The sequence below is a fragment of the Osmerus eperlanus genome, chromosome 7 (assembly GCF_963692335.1).
Source record: "Osmerus eperlanus chromosome 7, fOsmEpe2.1, whole genome shotgun sequence".
In the NCBI taxonomy this organism is placed as follows: Eukaryota; Metazoa; Chordata; class Actinopteri; order Osmeriformes; family Osmeridae; genus Osmerus; species Osmerus eperlanus.
In genome coordinates this window covers 17,860,740-17,880,245 of record NC_085024.1, presented here as the reverse complement: position 1 = coordinate 17,880,245, position 19,506 = coordinate 17,860,740, and the positions used below count along the sequence as shown (strand labels likewise).

Genomic DNA, 19,506 nt, shown 5'->3' with positions numbered 1-19,506 from the left:
CACACAGCTGCATCGCCCATCGCCAATTACCACGGCTGTGACCTCACACATCCGGGTCAGTGATTTCCACAACAAGGACAAAAAGCAAGCTAGTCCTGGAATCCCAGTCCCTAATTACTCTGCACTAAACTCTCATAGTTTCCCCCTGTAGGACAATGCTGCAGGTGAGAAGTTGGATGGGGGCCTTTCTGTCGGGGCTTGGCAGGGGCACAATGGGACACTGTGACATTGGCTGGGACTCCTCTCTGCTTGTTGGAGAAAACCGAATCTAGGAAAGGTCTCATTTTGAAGCAAGCAGGGATTAGGTCGTATTCTTATTTTTTGCTCGAATATTTTGTTTTGTATAGCCTATGCATGAAATGGTTGTTTGCGGCGTTTATGTTACAGGTGAGATCATTGTCCCATGTTGTCATGGCTGTGGGTCGTCTGAAATCAAATCTTCTGAAACTCAGAAGAGAAACATATTAGCTCACATTTATCTATGAGATAAGGCTGAGTGACAACTGCCAGGGCAGAAAATGGGCTTTCCAAGTCCTGAGCCTATACCTGCTTAAGGTTGTGCAACTGGTGCACCTACAACTTTAATTTCATCTTTAGTATCGTTTTCAATTGAGATGCAGTAACTTCAGTCTATTTGTCTAAAGGGTCAGGGTCATGGACAGGAAAGCAGAGGTCACACCCTGCATCTGTGAGCAACAACACTTGATCCATTGATCCTGCATATGTGGCAGGGTCAAAGAGCGCTCAGGGACTCTTTGCCCCCAGGGCCGTTTCCAGTGATTCTGTCTCTATAGAAGCTGTGGAAAATTTGCTCCACTTTTTTCAGTTCAGTGCTCGCTCGTCTCTGCAACAATTACCCCTGCCTCGTCACATTCTGCTCGCTCGATGCGATGCGCCTGTGATCTAATAGACCGGATCCAACTCCACCACATCTATCGCCAGTGCACTGCATCTCAATGTTGGTCTCTATACCAAGCAAGACCCAGTCAGGGGTTAAGATGATGAACACTGTAAGGCCAGAGATACAGCACCACCAGGGGCTGACTGTAACCAGAGGATGCAAAGTACTGTATCCTCAAACTGGACTGAATAGGGAAACATAACCTGGTGGAATCTGAATGCACAGATATGACTTAATAAAGCAATAAAATGAATACATGAATATAAGTGTACAATAACTTATACAGAGGAGCCTTGTTATGAAATGCCCCCAGGTTCTACAACCACTCTTAGTGGCATATTGATCTGTATTCTGATGTTTCACAGTCTGTAACTGACTGCAACTATGTGTAGAATAGACTCCTGAAATGTAGCTCATAGCTGTGGATGACGATGGTTAAGATTGAACTGCCAGTGAGTGTAATCTTGCTGTCTGGGGTCGATCTTTTTTTGTTCAGCTCCTAACCAATTACAGAAGACCCCTTCTGAGCACAATGCACGATTGATATGCCTCGCAGCCACATGAAGATGACTTAGTGGGTCAACCGGGGCCTGCAGCAGACATGGTTGACAGAGGGGGGAGGGGGTGTACTGATGTACCCAGACAGAGAGAGAGAGAGAGAGAGAGAGAGAGAGAGAGAGAGAGAGAGAGAGAGAGAGAGAGAGAGAGAGAGAGAGAGAGAGAGAGAGAGAGAGAGAGAGAGAGAGAGAGAGGGGAGGAGAGAGGAGGACTTACAGAAAGTGGGAACAGACGGAACTAAAAATAAACCCTCTGAAATATTTAACTTACTGACCCAGAAACAGCCCTAGCGTAATCATATATTTCTACAAACAGAGAAGACAGCAATGGCAAAGCCATGATCTCATTGAGATGAATTGAAACCATTATAAAACGCCAGTGGTTCATGTCTCGCGGTGAAAAATACACAACAAATGCTATGCAAGTGAAGAACGTGTGTCTTGATCCGATCATCAGAAAATAACTGTAATATCAAATGTATGGTCACTTCCGTGGAGAAAGAGTTGACATGTAAACATTGGCAAACAGTCACTGTGTCACTGGGTAATTAGGTATATTAGCCTATATGATTGGCCAATTGCCTTCAACTTCAGTCTCTGACCCTTGACAATGAAAGACAATAGAACGATACATTCATATGCTTGTCGCAGTCACACACTACAAAAGACTTTACAAGGAACAGAAAGTCAAGGCCAAGAACTGTCCTTTCATAAAGTAAAGGTGTCAGCGAGGACGCCATGATTGGCATGGTCCTCCGTTGCGTCTGGTAAATGTCCATGCCAAGTATTGAGCTGCAAGCTTGGCCTATAACCCTCAACACCCGGTTGTTACGACCATTTTAGAGTTTCAACCCAGCAGCAGGGATGCAGCACAACACCATCAATATTAATGTTCAGTGGCTGAAGAAGCTTGGGAAGAACTTTCTCCCACATCAATATTGATGCTGTTGCGATATATTGGAGTTGGGGCCCTCTTTAACGATTTATAATAGGAACACTGGAGATAGGATCTGTGCGAGGGTGGAAGAAGGGGGCAATGATGGTTTGGGTCTGCTCCTCAATGATGATGGTGGGGGGTGATGGGAGCCCTTTCGGTCGGTCCGGAGCAATTTTCCACAGAAGAGGGGCGACTTCAGCCATGCCTTGATGAGATCGGAGGAGAGAGCGAAGGGGGAGATGTGAAGGCAGATCGCAATTTCCTTTTTCGATGCTGGCAGGGGATGATAGTTATGGAAAAAACAAGCGTTTCCATTTCAAAAGGATCTGGGAATGCCAAATGGGGTGTGTTGATTCTGGAAATGGGGCTATTGCTTTTGGGACATCCTCACAAACAGTCCACTGTTTAACCACACACAGACATGGAGTGATCCTTTCATTATAATATTAGCATTGGAGATGGATTGCTCTGAATATCTAATGGGCTCTGGTTGATGGTTTTTAGGGCCAGTTGTTCGTTATGCTGTTCTGTGATGGAAAGCCCAGTGGAAATTGATCTGAGATCAACTGAAATGTCAGCCTAACTTCAACCCAATTATAACTGAGACTTTATGAGGCCTTTCTAATTATAGCAAGGTGAACCCAGATGCTTCATCCAATAACACATAAGTACATTTTATGCAAAATAAAGAAAGTAAAAAGACTTACTCCTTTAAAAGGTCGTCTGTTTCTAATAAAGTATGTCACTTGTTTCAAGTTACTTGTAGCAGCAGATATAAATCTGTATTCATCAAGTACACACTTTTTCTCACAAGGCAACAAGGGAGCAACAAGGGTCTCAAGTCACATGTTTTACATATAGATGGTGCTTAGGCAGCAATAGTGGGCCTAACTTATCGATCCATCAGAACCCGTCAACATTGAAACCACGTCCCTTTTAAACCCCAGGACAACGCCGGCTCAACGCAACCCAGACAGAAAAAAGACTAAACTCCTCCCACAACGATCACCCATACAGCTGTCCAGTTACCACCCCTGCCTCCCCTTCCCCCGCCTCCCCCGTACCTCGCTTCAGACCACACTAGCTTGGACGACAAGCTGGTAAGTGGGTCCTCTTAGGCAGGAACAAATAGTGACCTCAATTCAATCTGACGCCTCACCTATCGATCTCCCCTTCGCTGGCGCCCCCCCATCCCCCTGAAGTATTCCCCAGAGACAGAGACAGACCAAGTGGCCTGTCCTTGTGCGGATGATGTTAGTGTTCGGATAAGGGGGGGAAACATTTGGAGAGAAAAAATTAGCCTGTTTATCAAGCCAAACCATGACTCGCCCTCGCAATCCCCATCAACGAAATATAAATTACGTTCTCTGGCGAAAAATACTTGGCCTCCCAGGTCTCCTTTTACAGGTACCCCCCCCCCCCCCCATGCTAAATTGAAAGTGTGTCATAACAGATACAGAGGGTGTCTGGTTTAAATGCATCCGACTGGCGCCCATGTCATCCCTGTTGAAGCCACCATGGGGGGAGAGGAGGAGGAGGAGGAGGGGGGGGAGGCTTTGAGAAGCAGGGACAATTACTGTCAGGACACTGGGTGATGTATCTCCGGGCTTATTGTGTTTGTCATTCCAACCTCTGACTTGGACTTGATTGGTTTGGAGACTAACATTGATATAAAGACATCCAACACACTGCATAGCCCAAATTGTACATATACCGTGTATTACTAGTGAATACAATGCTTTACACCTGTAGTGACAAAAAAAGAATAGTCGGGTAGCTTTACAGCTATATGTTGGATGTTGGTTTTGGTACACCAATAGATGTGGTCCTGTGTTGATGAAACATGTATATGTTCACTGGGAAAACATGTGTGCAGAATGCATGTGCAAATAATTCAACTGCCATTTAAAGCTTCTATGTCACCATGATATACCTTAACTTATCAACACGTACACACACACTTGTACCCTCACACACACACACACACACACCTTTTGGCCACATGTGTTTATTTATATTCATACGAAGAGAGCTGGGAGTAAAAAATGCATGCTTCCAAAATAGGGGTTGAGGGGTCATGGTGTTTGGTCAGGAGTGACAGCTCTGAAATGAAGGCATAAGTCACTCTCCTACTCACCACATGCACCACTGGTGGTGGGGCGGAGGCAGGGGGGTTACAAGGCTGTGGAGAGGTGGGGGTTGGGGAGTGTAAGGAAAAGCACTTGGGGGAAGGCGGAAAAAGGGCACAAGGTTATGATTGTGTGTGTGTGTTTGTGTGTTTGACGGGGTAGGGGGAGTTGGAAGGACTGTTAATATGAAGTATCTTTCTGGGAAAAGTCGGAGGACCTTTGTTCTCACTATATCCTGTTTGGTGTCTGTCTGAAGACGTCACTCCGAGTGAAGGGCCAACAAGTTTGCATACACTCACTCACAACTTCGAGTCTGGAAACACACACAGACACTTTGACATTGAAGAGCATGAGCTTTCTCTCTTCTTCACCTCTCTCGCTCACACACACGATACACATCATGTAGTGACGGGTCAGAGTCTTTGCTTACACTCTCACACTCCCTAACAGCAGGCAACAATCAACATTTGGGCTACTAACGCAACAGCTACCCTGCCGTGACGACTGGGGAATCCCCAACTGTATTTATCATCGTTGACAGACTGTATTGATGAATTTTATGCCTCTGTAGGCCATCACATCAAATTACACTTAAGAGAAACACACTGCCCAAATTAGTCTTTAACGGATAGCAGAGAATGTACACAAAAATAGCAACATTCAAGGCCTTGGCCACAGACTGCCAGTGGTTCAATGGACAAGGGGTCAGAGAATACACTTTGGTTTCAATTTAGGTGCCAGTTAGACTGGCCTTTAATAAATCAAATCTTCAGAGAGTAGTACTTCAGTTTATATAGTACAGATACATCCTCACAAAAGATTAGCTTTAGTAATTAAAATAAAATTGAGATGATCATGTGATCAAATAATGTGATCAAGTAAAGTGAGACCAGAGAAACCACTGTGAACAACTGATTTTTTATTTCAATTAATGTATCCATTTTTCCAAACAAAAATAGAGAAAAAAAACAACATACTCTCATAGAAATATTATGTGAACTAACTTTATCAACAGACTGTCCTGATCTCTAAGGTCCCAAATGGCTTTCAAATCCCAAAACTATTGTTGCTGTTACCAGAGTGCCATGTTCAAAGCTTGAGATTACACTCCAAACAATCAAATATGTCTTGTAGCCTGACTGTAAAAAAAATAAAAAATAAGATACAAGTCACAGTAAAAATCCACCACTGCGGAGGGGTGAGGGGGGGGGGTGTACTTTACTAGAGGTTTGGAGGTTAATGATACGTTTTGCTATAGTACTGTATCCTGCTTTCTCGAGTGACACTGAAGTTGCAGTGGGTGGCCTACCATGACAGTGTCATAAGGAGGTCCTAATGCCTGTTATAACAGGTAACAACAGATTATGGCACAGTCATAAAATAAATGCTCAGTGACAAAATCTTTGTTCTAAGGCAAGTCCAGCTAATTTTCAGTTTTAAAATGCTCAGAATTGGACTGGTAACAATGGCAGCTGCAGTGGGCTGACAATTAGGACTGAAAACAATCTAAAAATGTGTTATATCATTCCTATGACAGCACTTTGTGGGCATTTTAGTACCCTGAGTGTTACTCTTCTCGGTTATAAACATTAACAGACAAAGGTAACACTGGAACGACATGCTTGTGGTCCTGTAAGTTTCCCATCCTTCCAAAATGGCATCTGAGTGACAATCTACCAGTGCTGTGTTTTGGCTGGAGTGTGAGCTCGGGCTAATTTCACAATGCAAGTGCCTATTATTATTTATTTTTTTACAAACTCTTACTTCCTCAGAGATCTAAATAGAAGTCAAAAGTCAATCATAGACAAACCAAAAGTTTCTTTTGTCACCAACACAACCAAAAAAATATTCCAAACAATGTCAATTTTTCAGCTTTGGCACGGGCTGCTTATAAGTGTGTTCTGCCTCTGGTGAGGCATGTCTGTTTGTCCTACTAATATTGGCACGTTCGTCTATCCCCCAACCCTCAAACCTGAGCTTTTCCCCATCAAACACCTTCTCTGTGGATGCCTACTGTATAATTCCATGACATACATTTGAACACAATCATGAGTTTTTCTCTCAATACAAACAGTGCTAATACACACACAATAATGTCTTCGGAGAAGTCCAAGGAAATTTGGCATCTTTTTTTTTTTAATGGCTTCTGGTTTTCGTCCAAAAAATGTTAATAGCAAATCTTGGGCCTGACACTGTGGGTTGAGAAGTTCAATCAGGCAAAGGTCTTGCTGTCTTACCATACTGTGGAGGATTCTTGGACACAATCCCTTTAAATGCGAGATTGACAAAAGAGTAGCTAGCAACATTTCAGATCTAGTGACAACCATCTTGAGTCCAACAGACCGACTAGCAAACAGCTCAATAACTTCCGTTCACCACTCAGTCTGTCTCATGTCATGTGTCGCCGGCACTTTCTCTATTAGGCCGTGGCCCCCTCCTCCAAGAAGAGGCATGTGATTGGCTGGATGGGTTAACTGTGGCTGGCCAGGAGTATCGTGGTGGTGGTCAGCTGGTCAAGACTAGGTTTCAGAAGGGGAAGTGAGGTTAGTGGATTGGGAAATACTGAGGAGCCGGACAAGGAGGCCAGAGGGAGCAAGAGACGGATGACCGAAAACACGGTTTGGGCCTGATTCCCGCGACTACTCCTTCCTCTTCCCTTCTCAGGGCCCGTTCTCGTTGTAGTGGAGGGAGATGGGCCGGTCGCGCTGCACCGCGGGCATGTAGGGCCAGTTGTAGCTGGAGCCGGACAGCAGCATGTCGCGCAGCAGCGTCTCGATGGGGGTCTTGCCCACCAGGCGCACGAAGAAGAGCTGCTCGATGACAGGCGACGAGACGATGCGCAGCGAGGGCAGGCGGAGGAGGAGGCGGCCGAAGCGGTTGGGCTGGCTGGGGTACTGGTTCCGGACATACTCTTCCAGGGCACACTGGGACTTCTCCTGGATGCTCTCCACGTGAGCCACGTCTGACAGACCCATGGCATCTGGGGGGGAGGGGGCAAAGATTAGCATCATGTTTAAGGTGAGGTTACCGACATACAGCACTGATCCCGCTACCTATGGTTTTTTAATGAGGTCCCTAGAGTAGGCGCGGTTTCACTTTGCATCCAAAACTGAGCTGGAAGTCAAGCGGTTGCAAACAGCTTTTGCGTTTGACAGACAAGGGTCAGAGAGAAGGAGGGTCTTGATCAGGGTTTTGGAAATAATTGGGGGCACACTGTGAATTATTTTGTCCACTAACAAAATGAGACCTGCTTTAAATTGTGTTTGGTATTTTCATGTTGAGTGTTCTAGTGCAGAAGGAGTGGGCTGGAGATTAACCTATCTAACCTAACCTGTTTCCTAACTTTGTCACACATACTGGAACACCACTCACTCAACCCTCAGTACTTCCCTCCTGTCCTCACACCTCCCTGCACACCAGTCCCTGGTGTGAGTCTGGTCCGCCGAGGGGTGTGTGTACAGTAACAGTGTTTAACGCTCAGAGAGTGTGTTCATGTGTGCTGAGTGTCAATGCATCCTCTATGCTCTCTCTCTTTCCCTACGCAGAAGAGAGTGACTGGGGAGGTCTGGGTGGAACTGGAAGTGTGAACTCAAAACAAAGGCCCATTTTAGATGACACACGGCCTGGCTGCTGCTCCTCTCCTGACCCCTGGGTGAACCCTCATTTAGAGGCTGGCTTTGCTCAGCGCGGGCAAATGTCATCCCAAGTGCTTTACTGTAGTTACTGTAGTGTGCGGAAGCATCGAGCCAGGGTTTCAAACCGCCACCCTGCACGCTAGGTCCCCCTTTGTCACGTTATGCCCCTCCCCTCCCCTCCCCCCAAACTCAAACTCTGCCCCGTTGTGCTTCAGTTACACGCAACAAAGGATTAATATGCTCCATATTTTTAGGGAGGGGGTTATATTACCCCCACCCCCTTCATTCTCATCGTCCTAGGTGGGGTCTAAACTGCGCACTTCAGCATGTCTTTTTCTGTCTTTCTCAGTTGCCGTTTTAGTAAGGCGTCTCATCCATTTTTTTTACTTTTCTGGAGATGGCCATTTTGTGCCGTACGCTCGAGAAGCAGGTTGCTGAGATGGCAGGACTGTCGGGGGACTAGTAACTGCACTCCTCTCGCGTGCCAGAGTGCCGAAGTGGCACCTCCGCAGGCAGTCTTCCACGTAAGGCCCGACCTCCCTTTGTCTGACTGCCCGGGCACTCACACAGTGTGAAGCTGGGGGTAAGGGAGGTGAGGGCAAGTGGTAAGATGCCCGCTGCCTGATTCGTGGTGATGGAACTGGGGTCTGTGGGGAGGGTCACGGGGGTGGAGGTGAGCAGGGGCATTGGGAGTTTGTCTGTCCCTGTTAGATCATGCGAGCCTGGACTCGATGGGGGGGGTCCAGTCCACAGGGGTCTGTCTATCCGTCTGTCTATGTGAATGAGTGTGTGTGTGTCCGTCTCGGTTTCAGACTCTGTGTGTATGCATGTATCACAGGGATGCTCAGGGCTAGAGGGGTTATGTAGGTCAGGGCCAGGGTTGTAGAGAATCCTCCTCATCGAGCCAATCCACCATGCATAATTCACCCAATGTGGTGGGGGCAGGGGTGAGAGGGTTGTGGTTGGGGTGAGGAAAATGGGTGGGGTGGGGGGGGCGCCTGACTGGTCTCAATAATAAATGGGAGCACAGAAGAGAAGTGGGTGATGAAAGAAATGAGAAAGGAGAGGTGGATCTCCAGCCATCCGCACCCTGCGAAAGCGGCCGGGGCCAGAGCCAGGTAGCCAGGGTAAAGTGGATCTGACAAGCTGTGCGAGGGAGATGCAGATGACGGCAACAAAAACAAGGGTGCGAGACACCTCCCGGTCGGGTGCATTCCCACCCACTTCCCCGTGGTCATGAACAATAAACACTTCATGAACAATCTCCAAACCTGACAGTCCTACTGTGAATCGTACCATCTTTTATAAGGCTGTAGCGTACCAACAATAACATCATTTGGGACGTCCATGAGAATTACGACAGGTTAACACAAATGCGTAGTCATGTGAGATACCTAACGTCTCCATAAATATGGAGTTAATGTAGAAACGGAACTCACCGGAAGTGAAGAGCACGATGGACTTGAGGCAGGAGTACTCGGCCGTGTCCACCTGCAGGGCCTTGAGCTTCTCCACCTGCTCTTGGAACACACGGATGTGGTCCATGAAGGCGACCACGCGCTCCGCGGACATGGGCGAGGCGTGCAGGCCGGCCGCCGCCAGCAGGGGCGCCACGTGCAGGGGCATGGAGCACTGCGCGGCGTTCAGCACAAAGAGCTCGCTCCACGACATGCGCAGCAGCGCCACCTACGACGCGGGAGGGAGAACGGGCCGGGAAGGTCAGTTTCAGGAGACATGGCGCAACTGTAGACTCGCTAGCTCTGTACGCGGACGGTAACAATGAAGCTAAACCACGCGTTATTTCTCTACGTGCATCCCAGCGGCGCTCCTCACCTGGTCCATGAGCTGAAGGTCGGGGAAGAAGGGGATGTTCTTGGCCCACTCCACCGCGCTGAAGAGCAACCGGGCCGCCAACTCACAGATGTTCTCAATGCCCATCAGGTTGTTTCCCTGCATGCACTGGGCTCCATAACGGGACGTAGGGTAGGGCTCGGCACGCAGGAGCAAAGAGATGAAACCTGATAGGTAGGGCTGGCTGTTGTATGGGTCGCTGCCATTGGTCAAATACTGACCCGGGCTGGACTGAGAGTTGGACATGCGGCCTCTCTGGACAGCTAAGAGAGTAAAAAAAAGTGCAGAAAAAAACCTTAGATATGAAGACTATATAAACACACACTATAACTTAACTCGTTATCACTCGGTTAACAAAAAAGATAAACTGTTGAAAGGAAATTCACACTGACACTGTTAGCATTTCATTTTCAAAAGCTGCAGGGTGTGTATGCTCAAACCGTAGAGAGAGAGAGGAGAGAGAGGAGAGAGAGAGACTAATGGTTTGACTGGGGGGAAGGCACACTGGGAGCTCATATAGCAGTGTTTATTCATTCATTTATTCATGCATTCACTCAATATACACTTTTCTATTCATCTCCCAAGAGGCTTCCCAAGGAGGCTGCTGGGGCCACGGCAGCACGGTCACCTGAAGCTTCTCTGTCGTCACATGATCGTTACCCAGGCCAGCGTTTACCATCTTGATTTAGTATGCGTGCTATTACACCAGACCGTGAAAGCGGAATCTAGAGCACTCGGAAGGACTCTGCTCTTTCTCATCGGGAAATACACCAGGGCTAAATCTCCAGCACTGGCAGCTAAAAGACATGTCATATCTGAGAAGACGGGGGGGGGGGGGGGTAGTGGGGGTGAGGGGGGGGCGGGGGTGTGAAGAGACCAAAAAGGGAGTAGCGTGGGGGTGTGAAGTGTGGAGAAATTGGAGGGAATTTTCCTTGGCTCTAAATGTGTCAACGTTTCCCGTCTCTTGACCGGCCGGTGGACCCCAAGTGACGTGCGTCGATGAGTAATGACAACCGGGAATCGGTAAAGGCCTTACGCTTTTTCACACCTCCACTCTAACTCAACTCATCCTACACCCTCACCCCTGAAAATTGCCAAATGGCTAAGCCGGAGGCAAACACGGCACACAGGGGCCAAGCAACCCCCTAACACACGCGCACACACACACACACTTGCGCATTCCTACATCCAGCAGCAGCTATGATGTCGGAAGACTCAAAGGCCCATTTAGAAAACACCTGTTCAGTCATCCCCACTGTCCGACTAATAACTCCATCTACAGTTACACATGGAGAGGGAGGGAATGAGGGAGGGAATGAGCTGGGAGGAGGGGGTGAGGCAAGAGGGAGGGAAAGAAGAAGAAGAGAGTGAGTAGATGAGGTGAATAGGCCCGTCTTTGACACTGTAAGATCTCTAAAGGAGTTAGAGGGAGAACTAGTTTACAAAGAAGGACAGGTGGAGGGAGAGTGGGGGTGGGGGTGCAGGGGCAACATAAGAAAGAGAGAGAGGGAATGAGAGGGGAAAGAGGGTGGAGGGCTGAGATTTGGAAAATGCTTTAAACTCAGCGTCATCTGTCCTTAGGACACAGCAGCTGTGTCAATCAAACACACCACGGCACCTCGAAATGTGGCAGGTCAAATCACTCAGGCACATTGTCAAGATACCATTGCTCGGGGATTGTCGACTGCGTAGACATGTACGCAAGAGTATGTGACCTCAAAATATTACATTTGCCTGTCAACTTTATCATCTCATGACCCAGGTAAAGAATGTACTCACCTTTGGCAAACAACACAACAGTATAAAACTATGAAGACATTCCGCTAAAGTATGTCTTTGCAGTGGCAGTGTTGCGCAATCGGATGTTCTATGTCGCTCATACTCAAAACAAACAGAACAAGCATCCACTCTGAACCTAATGGCATGACCTATTGACATGCTAAACTATAGTCACATGAGATCAAATGATGTGGCCCAATAGAGAAATACAGTACAGTGAACGGGAGTCAGGTGGCTGAGTGGTTAGAAAATCGGGCTAGTAATTTCAAGGTTGCCAGTTCGATTCCCGGCCGTGTCAATTGACGTTGTGTCCTTGGGCAAGGCACTTCACCCTACTTGCCTCGGGGGGGAATGTCCCTGTACTTACTGTAAGTCGCTCTGGATAAGAGCGTCTGCTAAATGACTAAATGTAAATGTGAACGACTATTGATGAGGTAGGAGAGGTGTGAAAATATTTCTGAATACTCGACTGCCGTAGTCTATTTCCTTTTTGGTTGGTTTATTTTGTATCTGTATTTCCATACTAGTATATACATACTAGTAGGACAAACAAAACAACAACGGAACCAAAGTCACACCCTCAAATAGAGAAACAATCCACGCCTAGCACATGAGGGTGTTAGGCAGTAAAGCAGATTCTAGCAGTGACTTCTCAACGCACTGTTGTAATCTGTATCGAGTGAGAGACTGGACAGCTCCATGCAATTATGTCCTTATTTGGTCTCCAGTATAATTATTTAATTGTTTAATGCAATGAAAGCTGATCTACAGGTCATGAGGCTGTGTAGGGTCAGTCTTAAAGGTCCCCAGCCTTCAGTAGAGAGAGAGGATTTGAGAGGATCTAATTGCCAAATCAGATACGTTTGGCAAGTACATTTACATTTAGTCATTTAGCAGACGCTCTTATCCAGAGCGACTTACAGTAAGTACAGGGACATTCCCCCCGAGGCAAATAGGGTGAAGTGCCTTGCCCACGGACACAACGTCATTTTTCAAAGCTGGGAATCGAATCGGCAATCTTCTGATAGGTAGCCCAATTCCCTAACCGCTCAGCCATCTGACCCATGCTTTATCCTATCCAAGTAGGTTAAAGCACTTCTCAACTCTTAAACTCCACCCACAAACGTAAAACAGTCCATTTGTGTGTGTGCAACCGATCTTTCAGAGCTGTGTGTGATGTCACATTCAGGTGTTATTTCTGTGCTTCACAAAGTGACTCATTAAGCTTGGTCTGGACTCCTGACCCCTAGGGGTCACTGCTCTCACACGCTACACGCCAGGCCTACAGCAAAGAGCCAAAGGCCCACATTTTTGTTTCAGAATGTTGTTAGATAAACCCATAGAGAAGAGCTAGCAGTGACAGAGAAAGATTGTTGTGAAAGATAAATAATAAGTTAGCAGGACAGAGGTCCGTTTAGGGAGAGATTTGTGAAAGCAGAAAATGGAAGCCATGTCGTGTGTGGGACAGAATAGTCAGGTTCGAAAATTAAATGATAAATGACAGCGCTTGAGCCAAAAAAGCTGTTGAGAACTGAGTGAGTACAGTGGAAGTAGGAGCACTGGCTACAGCCCCTTTAATATCTCGGCTGTCACGCCGTCTTCGATGAAGCGGACACTGCTTGAATTAATTTTCTAAAAATGACCCTACACTGTAGCGCTGGAGTTCTATCCATCTAGTCTTCTCTTCATCTCTCATCTCTTTATGTATCTTGACAAAGCAAGAAAGGACAGCCAACTGGAGGTGATGTCACCTGTTTCTTATAAACATGGCTTTGTGGTTAAAATAAATGTCACACTTAGACACATTTCATCTGCTGAATGGTTTTCAATCAATGCCCACTGACTAAATAATGACTTCACACAATGTACCTAGATAAGCTCCATTTTTACAATAATACAAGGCACATAAAATAAGACATTGGTTGCGTGAGGAATGTAATGTTCAATATGTAAATATGTTGGAAGGCAACATTGCTGCTGCTAAATCATTTTCACCTTGAGACAATGAAGAACATTTATGAACACCAAGTTCCATTTTTCCACACATTTCCCCTCACCTTATAAATATTAAAGCTAGCCTTGAGGATATTGGATTGGGGGAACCTAGCAACTAGCTGCCATTGTGTCTTCATTGCCTACTACTTCAACAGACTGCAAGGACATTGAAATATGGCAAGGTCTTTGTCAATGGAAGCCATTTTCTTTTGAGAGAAAATCTGGAAGGTGAATTAGTTCACTAGGTTAGCTATCCTTTAAATCAAGATTAAGTACGTGAAAATGTCATTATGCTACACCATAGACCAGCATCCTTATAGTGACATAGGTGAAGGTTTCAGCAACCAATGGTTTTAGCAAAAGCAGAGCTGTTAAAATCTGATTTCCTGGTAATACTACTACATAGCTCAACATCAGATGAATGTATCAGAAACCCATTGTAATATTTACTCACTAGAGAGCCCTCATGTTTGGACTTTGCCTTGAACCTTTTTCTTCTTAGTGTTTGTGTTTCCACTGACCTATATTTTCCACTTCTAAGTTTCGACTTTTTTCCCATTACTTTCATTCATGACTTTATAATCTCTATCTTTCTTTCTTCAGCTGTAACACCCAAATTTCGCCACCTGGTGATTAATAAAGTGTTATCTTATCTTAGATGGTGTGAACTAAGGGTCAATGTGTGAAAGGCCACATATCAACAGTTCTGCTGTTTGTGTTTAATAACTCTGTGTGGACAGCATTTGTCATTGAATATCTAGGAGGCTTTGTAAAGGGGTGATCAGTAAGGCACTATAATAGTAGAGGGCAGGGGACACCTCAGAAGAAGGTATTTTTTATTAAGATAATCAACTATTTACTATGACACCATCACAGACTATGTCTTATGGAAGTGATCTCAGAGTGTGTGTTGTGCGTTACCATTATTGACCACAGATTTTTTTTAACATATTGACAGAAAACTACATACGTGACTGTGAACGAGTTTGTGTTAAAACTATAAAAAGCTATCATGCTGATGTTAGAACACAAACTTTGCCAGTGAGTGTAACCTAAAGAACTGTAAGACTATTTCACAGGCAGCCTCTCTGGTTAGATACTTATATGCGTATGTTGTGTAGTTAGGCAGGAATGTGGGTGGTATATCTGTTTACGCTATATGCATAGACATTTGTTTTGTCTTTATGGATTTATTTTCACCACAGAAGAAGTGACTAAACAGGAATAGGTGCACAAGGAACATCAACAAGCTTAACAATCCAGGTGTTTGTTTTTTGCTTTTACATCAGGCATACTTCGTGTTTCAAGAAGATTTTTTTACTTCATCAGAAAAGGTGATTCCTTGACACATTTTACACACATAACGTGTTCTGAATAAGTGAACTTTTAACAATGGATTTGTATGGCCTTCAAGATAATTGAATATCATTCTTACGTTAGAATGCACAAAATATATGAATTAAAGCCTTTTAATTTCACATCTCTTTATTTAAAAACAAATGTTGGTATAAAGTAAAGCTTTTAATGCTTTCTTTTGAATGGATTACATTTAGTCATTTAGCAGACGCTCTTATCCAGAGCGATTATATGGAAAGCACATTGCACTTTCTGTCAGTCTCAGGCAACCCCAGTGTATAATGTAAAAGATACATGATGATTTCTGGGTAAGACTACATTTAGTTGAGGTGTGTAGGCCTATTATCAGTGCAATGCATTACTATTTGCACGCTACGAACTTAAGACTCGAGACAAGGCTACTGTCACAATGTTCCATTGCCTAACTTCATTTAGCCTATATGAAATTTACAAAAATTACAGAATGTCAGTTTATTTAGAAACGGCTACAAACCAGATAGGTAATTACATTGTATTAAGAAAATATTTGTAAGTATTATTTGGGGATTTGAAATGTGTCTAGACTTCTTAAAAAAGGATTCCATGTTAGGTTCATAGGCTACTTAAGTAATTGCCACTACATCACGTGCTTTCGACACCGTCTCTTCGAGTTTGCTAGGATGCAAAGCAAAATAGGCCTATGCACATTATTCTTGATGCGTAGGCTATCGATCTTTTTCTATTTATTTATTTCACGTTGGTCTGCATCGTCCACCTGAGATATGCTAAAGTAGTCCTAACCCAATACTCAAAACAACATTGTTTTCAAAATATTTTTTCTGTCTCAGGCAGCTAAGGTAAAACAATGATCAAACCAGACCAGGCATCAGCAAAAAAACTACCTTCAATAAATAGAAAATGATGTTATTCACCGTGCTATGTAGTTGCTCAACTTTCCCCAAAGTAGCTACTGCAGGACGACTTAAATAACTTTCTGACTTCCAAAACAAAACGTTTAAGTGGGTCGGCCTATGTGCAGTTCACAACGGTTTTCTACAACGATCTACGTCATCCTTCTTAACAGGAACCACCAGCAATTACTTTTGAAATGGCCACTCTTAATTTGTATTGATAACTAATATCTAATGAGGATATAGCCTTTTGTTATTGTAGTCAGATGAAACTTTAAAAGACCGGTGCATCCGGGCATTCCCTCGGGTTCATTTAGACAGAAAGACTGAGTAGGCTACATTTGCCCATCAGTGTTTTGACAGGAGTACTAGTGTAGCTATACAGCACATTGTGTGCATTAGTGCGCTGACGAGATATCCTTCATCTTATCTTAACTCCTACAAACAACTTTATGGGAGGCCTATCTAACTAACTAACAACTAACTAACTAACTGACTCAAGACAGAACACAACTGTGGAGCTGAAAGTTGGTGTCAAGTAAAACATTTGAAAGCAATAGCCTATTTATTTACTGGTGTTTAATGACTGGTATCATCTCTACAAAAGGACTATTGAAATCGCCGTTATGTAATTCAATAAGGAATAATTATCCTCCCTATTTATAAAGCATCTGTCTTACATGTTACTTTGCAAGGCAAAATTGGGTATGCTACAAAATCTTAAATTAATTTTAAGCAATAACGACTTAAAGTGCTGACACACAAGCCTACTGCTTTTGAAACTGGCAGATTTCGAATGCCTTTGGTTCGCGTGTTATATTTACTGTACCACAACTCGTCTGATTGAACGCGACGCGGCGAGGTTGTAGTTGACTGATTAGAAGTGAAACGCTCTGCTCTGCGAACACGTTGTCACTGTTCCTCTTTTGCACTAATTGACCCGTTCTTAATCATGCACAATACAATAAATATAGCAGGACCCTCTTGCAGCGGCTAGGGTGTCGGGGAGAAAACACCATAATTAATGAGGAGACAAAGAGGGCTCTTTTTCAGAGAGAGGCAAAATAACCTCATTCTGATGGACTGAACAGGACATGCAAGTGAGCGATCCGAAACGGACAGCAGTAGGCCTATGGCGCAACACGAGATGTATGGTGTTTTGGATATTCGATCAAATAGCCCATAATCAGCCGCGTACAGTCTAATAAAATTAGTATGTTGTTGGACAGTCTGCTGAACATCATCAACACACATGCACGTGCGTGCCCACGCACTCACACACACAGAGTGAGCCTCAATGCCTTTTACCTTCTCTTCTCATGCCGACTTTTAGGCACTTCTTGAGTCGGCAGTACTGGCACTGGTTCCGATGATGTTGGTCGATGGGGCAGTCGCGGTTTCCACGGCAGGTGTAACTGAGGTTTCTTCTCACAGATCGCTTGAAAAAGCTTTTGCAGCCCTCGCAAGTGAACTGGCCATAGTGCTTGCCACTGGACTTATCTCCGCACACCATGCAGTCCACGTTGGGGATCTTGTCCCCGGAAAGAGTATCGTTTCCCGGGGTGGAACCATTGGGGGTTCCCGGTGTCCCACCTTGCTCCTGACTGCAAATCTGGAGCTGGGATCCGGGATCCGCCGAAATGTTCTCTTGCCACTGGTTTACTACCATTGCCATGCTATCCTAAACACTTTGGTTAACCCACAGATAGAGTCCGACTCCGTAGCGCGGGGAGGAGATAAAGATCCGTTCTGACGTCTTGGGAAAACAAGGCAGGGCGAAAAGGCGCTTCCCACTTCCTCCAGAAATGAAACTATGTTGTATATTTTTTAAATATATAGGCTAATCTCTTTACATGAAGTCACCCGTGGTGGATGTAGCCTTTTTTTTCTGTAAACTCCTAACAAAGTTTACTAAGACAGTATGTCAACAACATGACCATTACGTAAGAATGGAACCTTGTAGTGTACCTCTACACAGAAATCCATAAACAAGCTCTCAAAGTTAATGTCTCTTAGAGTCGACAATCAATAAAGTGTGCCGCGTCCTGACTGAAGAAGAAATACGGTCTCTTTGAAAGTTGTTTGCATGGCTCTTTCCATACGCCGCAAAATACACAAATGACCTTGTCTTTTTCTGGAAACAAGGATATTTGTCTAATCAGTCGCGCATGAAGAGCTCTTCTCTTGCTGATATGTGGTCTACTTTTTGCTGCATACAAATAAAAGTTCTCTTGACAAACTTGAGGCTCGATTGACCGTCATACTAAACAACACTGACCCTTTACGCTGTTCTGGGATTTAAGTTTTCGTTCCAACTATCCGGAACGTTTAAACGCAATCCCGAAAAGTTGTTCTCGTTGCTCTGTTCTTACGCGCCGCGAAAAGGTTTGAATAGAAACGTTCCGAATGGTGCACTCTGTGGTAGATGCAGGATGTTTACAGGGAGATAGATTTGCCAATCAACTGTACTTCACCCGTCGGCTGTCGGTCTCATCTCTGAGAATCATAGTTAGAATTTGGTGAAAGTGACACCAAACAGCCGTGCTTGTACTGGTGCCCTCCAGCCGCGCACCATATATGGCCATAACCACCATATTTGGACATGGCCCCCTCCTTCGTTGAGAGAGGCTGTACATGAATGGACCATCTCAATTGGCCAGGGGACTACAGAGAAGCAAGAGGACGCTCAATTGGCCTGAAGCCATTAGCTTGCCTCTGATTGACAGAGTGGCTGTTGGCACTGTAATGTGTGTGAAGTAAATTTTAACAGACATCCAGTTCTGAGAGCACGATATGTCGCGGGGAATCACAGATGCATCGCTTAAAGTAGCTAGCTATATGCTTCCTTTTATTTCTAATTGCAAATTCAAAATGAATGTAACCTGCAGAGAACATGTAGGCTATCCTGCCATAAGAAATAGAAGGTCCATGAAATGCGACAGAACTTCTTCAGAGCGCAATAATGTATCCATGTCAGTTTTAGGGGAGGGCATTTAGGATTTACGAATAGCCTCTTTGTAGTCCAGTGTCATAATATATTGATTAATCTAAAGTCTTCACTAGTCCACATTAAACACTCCAGGCTATTGATTGGCCTAATTGCTCGTAATGTGACCAAATTCTCACCCAAAGACAAACTCTCCTAAATCGTTTACGACTTTAGGTGTGTTGATTTTGTCAGGTTTTGTATAGCTTTACCAGATGGATTTCAGTAGTCTACACAAAAGGCCCTTGTTGTAATTAGCAGTGACAGTGTTTTTCTGTAATGTTTTTTTTACGCTAAAAACAGCAGGAACATCATTATTTTCCCAGATGAGTCTTGATTTGTCATGTGAAGGAAATTCAACATCACCGTGGCCGAAAATAGTATCCCAATCCTATGTGACGAACTCAATTGATATCCTATTGAGTTTAACCATTGCCTTAACATTTTATTCTTTGAATACAAGGAATTTGAATCCATGCCCGTAGGCCAT

The 19,506-nt window shown here is 44.8% G+C and overlaps 1 protein-coding gene across 1 annotated transcript; it reads right to left on the bottom strand.

The window, feature by feature from the left end:
- Positions 1 to 5,423: 5,423 nt before the first annotated feature.
- On the bottom strand, positions 5,424 to 18,554 carry nr2f5 (nuclear receptor subfamily 2, group F, member 5). Its single transcript, XM_062465434.1, has 4 exons — positions 17,339 to 18,554; positions 9,993 to 10,273; positions 9,599 to 9,845; positions 5,424 to 7,504 (listed from the first exon to the last, which is right to left on the bottom strand). Exons 1-4 carry the CDS (start codon positions 17,703 to 17,705, stop codon positions 7,185 to 7,187), a joined length of 1,215 nt encoding a protein of 404 aa, XP_062321418.1. The 5' UTR covers positions 17,706 to 18,554; the 3' UTR covers positions 5,424 to 7,184.
- Positions 18,555 to 19,506: the final 952 nt, after the last annotated feature.